The sequence below is a fragment of the Chiroxiphia lanceolata genome, chromosome 6, assembly GCF_009829145.1.
Source record: "Chiroxiphia lanceolata isolate bChiLan1 chromosome 6, bChiLan1.pri, whole genome shotgun sequence".
NCBI classification, from domain to species: Eukaryota; Metazoa; Chordata; class Aves; order Passeriformes; family Pipridae; genus Chiroxiphia; species Chiroxiphia lanceolata.
In genome coordinates, this window is record NC_045642.1 from 31,270,502 (window position 1) to 31,280,300 (window position 9,799).

The 9,799-nt window shown below is 39.9% G+C and overlaps 1 protein-coding gene across 1 annotated transcript in view; it reads right to left on the reverse strand.

Moving 5' to 3' along the window:
- Positions 1-9,799, reverse strand: part of ZFYVE26 (zinc finger FYVE-type containing 26) — a 48,181-nt gene extending 38,382 nt beyond the window's left edge. The window contains 8 exon segments of the mRNA XM_032690299.1: positions 723-874; positions 1,147-1,235; positions 2,299-2,463; positions 3,343-3,473; positions 4,786-5,338; positions 7,128-7,217; positions 7,911-7,989; positions 9,456-9,799. Coding sequence (XP_032546190.1) covers positions 723-874; positions 1,147-1,235; positions 2,299-2,463; positions 3,343-3,473; positions 4,786-5,338; positions 7,128-7,217; positions 7,911-7,989; positions 9,456-9,646 — 1,450 coding nt within the window. The 5' untranslated portion in view covers positions 9,647-9,799.

Here is a 9,799-nt window from a genome sequence, read left to right on the forward strand (position 1 = left end):
TTATTCAGAGGCCCTAAGAGAAAACAGCCTTAAAATAGCAGCAGCTGAACATGGATACAGGCTGCAATCAAGAGTGTCCAGGGAGAGTCACTTCTAAGTGAACTAATGTGTTTAGTAATCCCAGGTATTTCAGGCACCCAAGTAGAACACGGGAAGGTGAGAGAAGTGAGGCAGGAGTTATGTAAACACAGCCTGTAGGTAAGCCTTACTGATTTAAATATTGAAGTTGGTAGCACTTATTATTAGAAGAAAGAAGAAACTTTTTTGTATCTTTCAAAAATGAAGATGTTGTAGTATGAGATATGGTCTATTTCATCTGGTTTTGCCCTTTGATTTTAAATTTAAGTGCAGAGGTGACTGAAATCCAAATCATACATATACACTTCAAACTAAGGGTATTACACAGTATAGAAGTTACAATGAGCAGCACATTTTAGGAACATGTGCAAAGTCTTGTTACCATTTTGAAGCACTTTCAGAGATCTATGAGATCTCACAACTCCTTCTTGGGAGACAACTTACCCCCTAAAAGAATTCTAAAATAATTTCCACATACTCTCTAGATTTCTTCTCCAAAACAGCTGACAAGCAGTATCTTACACAGTCACAGAAGCAGGTCAAAAGAACAGATTCTTCCTGGCAGAAATACTGAGCATACACACTCGATGGATCGGGAGTTTTCTGTGTTCTCATGACCCTACACATTTACCCTGCACATTTACCCTGGTCTCTAGCAGGAACCTTTTGAAGAAGCTCAATAACATCGTCTTCATTCAGTGCCAGAAGATTAGTGAGATGATGCAGAGAGTACACTGCAGTGTGGCAATCCAGACTGTGCAAGTGTTGCAAAAGAACCTTCCTTGGGACAGTAATACTAGAAGAGAGAACAAAGAGGTGGCACAGATTTAGATCTCAGTCAAGTTTAAAGACGTAACTACCACTCTAATTCTGACTGAACCAAACTACTGCAGTTAAAAAGAAAAACAAAGAGCATAACTGCAGCCCATGAAGCAATTTTGAGCCTTTGTGATATACAGTCACTGTCAGATGATTAGCCAAGAAAATAACACCTTTTCTATTTGCATACATAAACTAATAGGTAGATTTGGCAAGACAGTTTGGAAAAAGTCTTTCTGATCACTTTACCTGTTTTGCTGCATGCACCATTCAAGAACTTCCACATGAGCCCACAGCCCATCACAAAAATCTTTCAATACTGAATCATTGCACAGATCCTAAATGGAAAGACAAATAAAAGAACCTCTTTACAACAAGTCCCTCAATCAGACAGCAGAACCAAGCCTGTGTCACATATGGTATGTTCCTAAGACTTCTTTACCCAGATAATAACTTTCAAATACAGAAAATTGCCAGTTTTATTACAAAGTCAGCAAAGAAGGGCTATTCCGATGGAACACAGAGGTCAGTCAGCCTCCCCTTGACACATCTACAGACCATGGAAAGGTGGTTACATCTGTTTTCAAGATTAGCTTTTAAAATGCAAATTAATGCTTCTTAGTAACAATCACGTACTAGAATCATGTACTAGAACATGATTGATGTACAGATGACATACTGGGTAGCAGACAGTTATTCTCCTTTTCCATGTGCTTTTCTATTAAAGATGACTGCCTGCTAAAATCAGATCTCAAAGTTTCACTTTGCAATATCAGCCTCAATCTACACTATGATCCAGCAGTACAAGGCTCATCATCTCCACACTTCTGCCATCTAAGCCACTTGCCAGCCAGAAGACATCATCTGAAGTGCAACTACACCCTCAGAGCTGGAACCCTCTCTTCTGCACAGACGAAGGCTGCCCACAAACAAGGTGGATTTTCCACTCACAACTCTTGTAATTTATCATTTCATTGTGAGAATAAGTATGGGGAATTTCCAAGGTACTCTGTTGCTGAACTCAGGCTAGCTGTGACCAGAGTTAGCCACTATCCAAGGATGACTCACTGGAGTAAATTACACAAAACAAAGACCTCCAGGTCTTTTCAAAACATCAACAACCATTGCTGTTTTTCTTTCTTTGTTGACAGCAAAAGCTGTAGAGTTTATGCATGAGAAACTTTCAGAGTCTCCTGTGCAATCACACTCCCTTCACAGCTGACCAAAAAGAAGGAAGGAAAGTGTCCAATTATGTTACCTACACATAACTGTAGCATCTTAGCTTTCTAAAATCCCATTTTGAGAAAGACCAACATTCTCACTGAAGATGTGGTTTTACTTATTTTTGCAAACAAATTGCATTATCTGGACTCAGACTGGGATACTGTCACTTTCTTTCACCTGAGTTTTGTGTAGAGTCCATAGCAACGCTTTTGCTGATTCCAAGCTTTGACAATGAGTCCATCCTAGCAACACCAAGAGACGGCTAAGGGGGTTGAATTCTCTCCTCAACAAACTGTTCAGGCTTGAGTAGTCTTCCCTTTTCAGTAAAGTTAATGCAGTCACCTAGAAAACAAAAGGAATAAGTATTTATTTTTCCAGAATGTAAAGACCCATAGTATTGGCAGACTATGTAAGCAAGTAGCCATTTCAATATTAGCTTCAAAAATAGTGAAGTTCTGCATCTGGAACTTCCCTGAACTTACATCTTCCAAACCATCAGATTACTCATCAGTAAAGTTGTCCTAAGGAAAAAAAACATCACTTCAAATGCTTACTAAAGAGCCAACTCACACTCACTCTACATTATCTTTACATTCCTCCTAGTGATTATGTCTCTGTCAAGGATACTATGTAGGAGACTTCTATGAGCATATTACTTCGAAATGGAAATATGTTCAACCTTCAAAACTCTCATTTTAATAGTGACCACCTCTCTGCATTTTACTTTTTCTATCTGTGTAAATACATTCAAATCAATAATTTCAAACACTATTTTTCATCAGGTCTTCAAGCTCTTTAAAACATAAATTTTTAAACATAACTCATTAACATAAATTAAAACATAATCTACCATGCAAACTAATCTCACAGCCCCAAGTCTACCAGCATCAGAAAAGCAAAGCAACAAGTTCAAGGTAATGAGGTAAATTGAGTATCCAACAAAATTACAAGCAGAACATGGGACTTCTTAAATCCTGAAGACTTAATCCTCAGCCTGCATGAAGATGAGCTTTTCCCAAAATCTCACTAGCTGTTTTATGTTCATCACACAGCTGCAAGTCGGGGAGTTATCACCAGTTACCCCCTTGTTCCAATTAGTCATAACCCCTGGTAAACACTGTATGAATACAGAATGCTTCTGTGCACCACCAAGATACGATCAATACAGGGACTGACTTTAGCCTCCATTGGGTTTCCCTGTTAATGATTTTATGGTTGTACCAGAATCTGTTCCAGAAAGTGCTTGCTGCTGCTCAAGCAGTAGAAATAGGCTGTCTTCCAAGAAGAAGCTTCTATGGGATCTGAGAACAAACTCATCACAGTTCGCTCTGTATCCAGCTGCTCAGATGAACCTAAAAAACATCACAACATGTTTCCCGTAGAGAGTGGTACCTTTAACAGAGGCATAATTGCTACTGATTTAAACTGAGAAACACTCAACATTTTCTCAAACACTAACCAGCTGTTACATGTTAACAGCTAAGATTCTCAAGTATTGTTACTGGAAAATAAGAAGGCCAAGCAGAAAACTTTGATAAAAAGGTCAGACTGGAAACCAGGAAACTGTCTGGACAGTCATTAACATAGCAAGACGCTGCTGAGCACACAGATTGTTTGCATCAGCTCAGATCACCCTGCCTGACTTTGTTTAGCCATACACATATTCTCTGTATGTTTCATGGGCCTTAGCAAGGACTTGTCCAGCACAGGAACTTCTCAGATCTGTGCAAAGTGAGACTGAAAGCATGTGGATCTCCCTTTCTCTTCCCCCACGAGGAAGCATGAACTGTAGTGATTATCAGAAATGCTAGAGTTGGCCGCACTAGCCTGAACTTCCCTTCAGGAATCGCTATGAGTGAAGGGAGAAGAGAGGATACAAACCCCACTGACTTACACCTCTGTGTACAGAAGTGAGCAAAAGAGGGTAGGCATTCTAGTTCTTCCTCCTTGCACACTCACCTGCCACTTTACTGTCACGATCATGGGTATCACTTGCCATTCAGTTTCAACTGAGATCCTCATAGAATATGCTGAGTTGGAAGGGACCCATCAGGGCCATCGAGTTACAACTAAATGTACCAGTCATAGGGGGCTAGACAGAGGCTGTGAAGTTATGGCTGGTACAAAACCAACAGCTGGGCTCTGGCAAGTGAGCAGGTAATCAAACTGCATCTTCTTTCCAGATGGGATATCAGCCCAGTCCACATCTCCTTCCACTTTCAGAAGTTTACTTTTCCAGTATTAAGGGGTTTGAACATTTTGGGATTAATGAGGTAACTGAACTGTTACTGGCCAGAAACAGAACATCCTTCAACACGGATGACCCTGAGCTGGAGTCATACTTTACATACCTAAGGACTGTCAATCTTTTTACAAGCAAGGTCTTCATCAAGAGAAATGCTGAGCAGATTGAAATAGAGGGGTGGTAAAGGAAGTGATCAGAAAAGAAGATAGCATAGACTGCAGAAATGTAGAGAGAGAACTGGTGTTCCTATGCCAATTCCTTGCTTTAAGGATCATTTTAGCATCAACTTTCACAAGACTCTGCAGTTTATTAAGGCTCCTTAGCAAGAACACTGTCTGACTTCTTGACAACTTGCCTGTTTAATGCCTTAATGGTTTTGTTAAACAGGAAATTAAAACAAAGCAAAAAGTGAAACAAACCTTTTTGTATAGATTTTGACAACAAAAACTTTTCTTTTGTTCTTTCTGTGAGAACACTGCTATAAAGGCTTAAAAGGCCATGGCTCTGTTTCCTCAGCATACAGCTTAGTAGCTTCTCCTCCCTCAGTGGGCTTCCCTCAGCCCAGCACACATCCAAGAGCTCCCTGAATAGGTGCCTTACTTCATCTGCTTGATGCTCCACATCAAAAGTCACTATACTGAGAGCAGCATAAATTGTATCTACTAGTTCTCTTTGATCTAGTTTGCCTGAAAACTCAGAACTGCCCTGGAGCCTCTGCAGAGATTTCAAGGAGTCACAAAGAAATTCAACGAAGATGTTCTGTAGAGCGCGATACTGCTGGAGTGAAGAGCTGTGTGTGCCTTGCTCCTCCTGGAAGAACTCCAGCAGGGCTTTTGCCCTCTGGGGAGCCCGCAGCAAAAGCTTTCGGAGAGCTGAAACAACATCCAAACTGAATTTGTGAGAGCAGTCATCTCTTCTTTTGCTGTCTGTGATGTGCTCGTTCTGGGTGCACTCAAAGGCTTCAAACAGTTCCTGGTAGGGAAATAATAAAAGAGTAAGCCTTTTAGACTCCATTAATATATGAAATGAATTATTTAAAAAAATAGAAGAAACTTGAAAGCAAACAGATAAATCAATTTGGAAACATTGTACTACCTAGGAAATCCATTACTTATGGTCCACCTTATCCAATGTCCTTCCTAGAAGAGTGGATATGTCTGAATATGTAACAAAATATAAAGAATCTTATAACACACAAGTATACTATAAGTCACAGGCAATCCCTATGGGGTGGCTGAGGCACCTCTTAGCAATATACTGATGTAACTTCATAAGCCATTAAGAGCATAATGATTAGTGGGGTTTTTTTTTAATCCTACTTTTCCAGATTCATACTATTTATCTACCAACCACATCATCCTCATCAATTTTCCAAACTTGTTTAAAACTGACCAACAAATTCAGAAGCCACTTCTTTCTTAAGCAACAAGAACTTTTCTTCCTAACAGAAGCATACCTACAATTGAGAACAAGGAATGGGAAAACAAAAAAAATCCAGTTAGCTCTCCCAATAACAGGTGGGAAGGCGAGAGACAAGCCAGTTGAATATCACTTAAGCAGCACTTGTGACACTACTCAGGAGAGGTGGTTGGTGTGCAGAAAAAAATGAGAAGTCCACAACACCCATTTTTTTTCATTTGCTGGATCAAAACATAGCTCTATCTACCAACATGCCTCTGACAGTAACTGCAACAAAGAGGTTGCTGAATCTCATGTTTCTGTGCAACACTGGTGGACAGTGTGGACAATGGTGGAATCATTCATGACCTTGGAGGTTAGATGGCAACATGCACAGACTTCACTACTCATTAACAGACTTCCAGGAGATTTACTTTAATCAACATTCAAGTTTATCTTGATTGTTTTTGTCCTGTAATTGCTAGTTCTGTATCTTCAGGAAAGTATTGAATATCTTTTCCTTATTCATATTTAAAAGTTGCCAAGAGCTTCTGAATATAATAACTTTCCATTTTCCTCTTAAAAATGGCAAAAAAAAAAATCTTTAAAGAGTTAGAATCTATAGAACTAGAAGCAACATCTTATGACATTTAACACACCATGTCAGGTCTAAATCTGTTGTAACTAACACCAAATTAGGACAGTTCTATAATTAGTAACTTTCCTGATTTTCTGCTCTATACTTGCTTTTGATATTAATCCATCTTTGCATATTTCCATGCATTTCTCAAATAAATCAGTCCGCATGTATAAATTAGTTATGCAAAAATGGGTCCTGGACCTCAGAGCACACATCATACCAATTACCAAACAACACCAGTGATAACAGTAGAGCATTCAAAAACTTCCAGGAACAGGGCAAAGGGGTGTGCAGGAGATGAAAATTAAGATCTCAGGAGAAAAAAAAAAAGAAAATAGACATAATTTAAAAATGTGCTTGTTGACTATAGTTTATTTTAGCTCACAGTGGGTTTTAGGTTTATGATTATTACAGGTGTCTAAATATAAAACTGTGGCACGTAGTTGCAGTCAGGACTGACGTGTGTTAGAAATACTATGTAGAAAAACCTGTGCTGCCTGCCTGCAGCCTCCGCTCTGACCAGAGAAATCACTTGCAGGCACATTGGATTAACTTCAGAAAGGGATCTGAATTACAGTCTCTTTCAACTGCCTGGAAGATTATTAACACATTAACCTCTCAGGCAGTCAAGTTAGCAAGAAGTATTAACTTCGATCCCACATTCTGCATAACTGGACATTCTGCATAACTAACAAGAAGAAATAGGGTACAGAAGTAGCTCACCTTTAGGACTTCCTCAGAAATATCCTTCTGTAGTTCTTCCAAGAACACTAAAAATTCAGTTTCTCTCTGAAGAACAACTGGAACAGTTTTCTGAAACCATATATGAGTACGGGAAATATGTTAGTCAATAAAGCTTTTATTTATCTACATTACCATATAAAACTATCTTAGCTATTTCATTAACATTGTGAGGCAGACTGAAATATTGCTCTGAAGATACCTTATTCTCAGTTAAAGGCTATTCCACAATTAGGTTCTGCTTTCACACCAGCTGATTTTATTCATCCATACGTTTGGAAACAGAGATAAGCGTCACTTTGTCAAGAATTACAAACCCATCAATTCCTCAGAACGTAAAGAAAAAATGCAAGCCTAAGTAGTGACACGGACAAATTAATTTAAAAAAAAGTACACACATCCCTCACCATCTAAAACTTATAAAGAATTGTCTGATGCCTGAGCTATTTCATTGTTAATGTAAGAAGGGTGCTACACAAATGTAGAAGTTGATACACTCATGCTTTTCATTTTTGTATGAATGCTCAAAGCTAAAACGCCAAGTTCTGATATCTTGAAAAAGAAACCAAAACAATTTTTCTCTCCAGTGTGAAGATTAACAGTTGTTTCTTGACAAATTTGTTAAACGTAAAAGCAATGCATGTCTCCAGATACCTTGAGAACTTAGTTCCATTATAAGCAACTGGGCAGACATTTTGCACTTGGAAGTCAGCTAGAAGTCAGAGCTATAAACTGCATTTGCAAGTCAGCTAGATGTTTGTGTACCTGATTCCTGGTAAGCCATTTTTCCAGCACAAGAAGCCAAAGCCATGCTGTTCTCCATGGGCTAGAATTCTGTCCCCATCTACAAAAGCAAGAAGCACATACACTGGATTATACAAGGTCCAAGATCCAGGAAAACACTGTCAGAGATCATTTTGATTTTTGTATTTCTTTGTGCAAAATAAAACCAAAGATGACTAAAAAGCTGAAAACAAATCAGACAGAAAAGAATGAAGAGGAACCACAATATTGGTGCTGCTTGCACATTAACTCAGTGATTTCTGCTGTGCAAATAACTGCTTTTAGATTGGTCAAATACCACAGGCCTAGTTCTTCAAAACAATTAAATTTGTTTCTGGTCTAAAGTTCAGTCTGTATGCTCCTCTTGGAGCACTTCAGCAGATTTCTCTGAAATGTGACCACTTGCCAAGCACTGCTATTTCCTGTTCTGTCTATTTCTACCCGAAAAACTGAAACTAAGTTTTAGGTCACAGCAGCCCAAGTGCAGCTCTATGCCCAAACTAAAAGCGAAGCAATGTACCAATTAAACAAAGAATCCCTCTAATGTTCTTCAGCTTTTCAAGTGCTCCAGTACTTATATACACATCACAAAGTCTATACAGTTAGGAAACATATTCAGTACTGTCAAAGGGACTAGGAAAAAGAAAAAGCACAATATATTTTACTGTCCTTTAAAAATCTCAGCACTACTAACTACAACCTTTAGATGTGATAGCCTATCTATCAAAGATAAAAAGATTGAAAATGCTTATGGCTGACACGGCTATTAGCAATATTCATCTAACCATGTGCACACCTTCCTCCAGACTCTTTAACTGCTGTTAACGTAAATTGTTTCTTGGAACCTTTACCAAAATGTTCCACAAACTTAAATGTGAAGAAGTATAATCATCTGATTATACAGGGGGAAAACCAATGTTCTCTGAAGTGCCAGAAAGTCACCCTTCATATGCATCTACTTGAAAAGCAATGATAAAACGTATCTAGGATTGAGTAAAACAAATGGCATTTCAAATTCTGGTGTGAGAAAAATAAGAAATCGACAGCATAATTTGAGTTTTTTAGAGTTTACATTTTTAGAAACTGTGAGGTTTTTCAAGAGCTGGAAACAAGAGAACATTTTAAATAACTATAGGGCTCATCTTGGTGGTTCCATTTCTAAATTAACGAAAGCTCAGCGTCAAAGGAACGTAATTTCAAGAGCTGTTCTTTCTCCTTCAATAAAATCTAACAAAATCAGTTCTGAAATGCTTACAAGTAGTTTTAAGCTTGTCTCAATCACCATGTCAGCCACATAAATGAACACAGCTCGTTATCCCAGTGGGCTGGGAAGCCTGCTAAGTTCTTGGTCAGTGACAGTGTGTCAACGTTCACATAACAGCACCACTAGACACACCGAAGGCACCTCAGCAGTGAAACAGGTGCTGCTTCCCAGATCCTACCTGGCTCCCCACAGACAACACTAAGCTAACTGCTCCTCCTCCCTTCACACTCAATTCTGCTGAGCCAGAGCAGTACCTTACTTACCTCACCCCCACGGGGCAAGCTACCAGAGCCTGAAGAATTGCCTCCACCTTCCCAGGGCCATCGCCGTGCCCCTGGCTCAGCTGGGGCACACAGGCCTGCGCCAGCTCCCAGTGCCCATGCCGCACGCACTCGCAGAAGAACCCAAAGAGACGCTCCAGCGAGACCGCTTCTTCGCTCCCAAAAGAATGCATCTTCCCAGGACGAGGGGTAGGGATGACACAGGCGCAGGCGATGCCGCGTTCCCTGTAGGGGCAGGGCGCGGCCGCCCCGGCGGCGCTGGGTTCTACTGTACGGCCCCGGCACCTCCGCCCCACAGCCCCACCATCTTGGCCGCCGCCATCTTG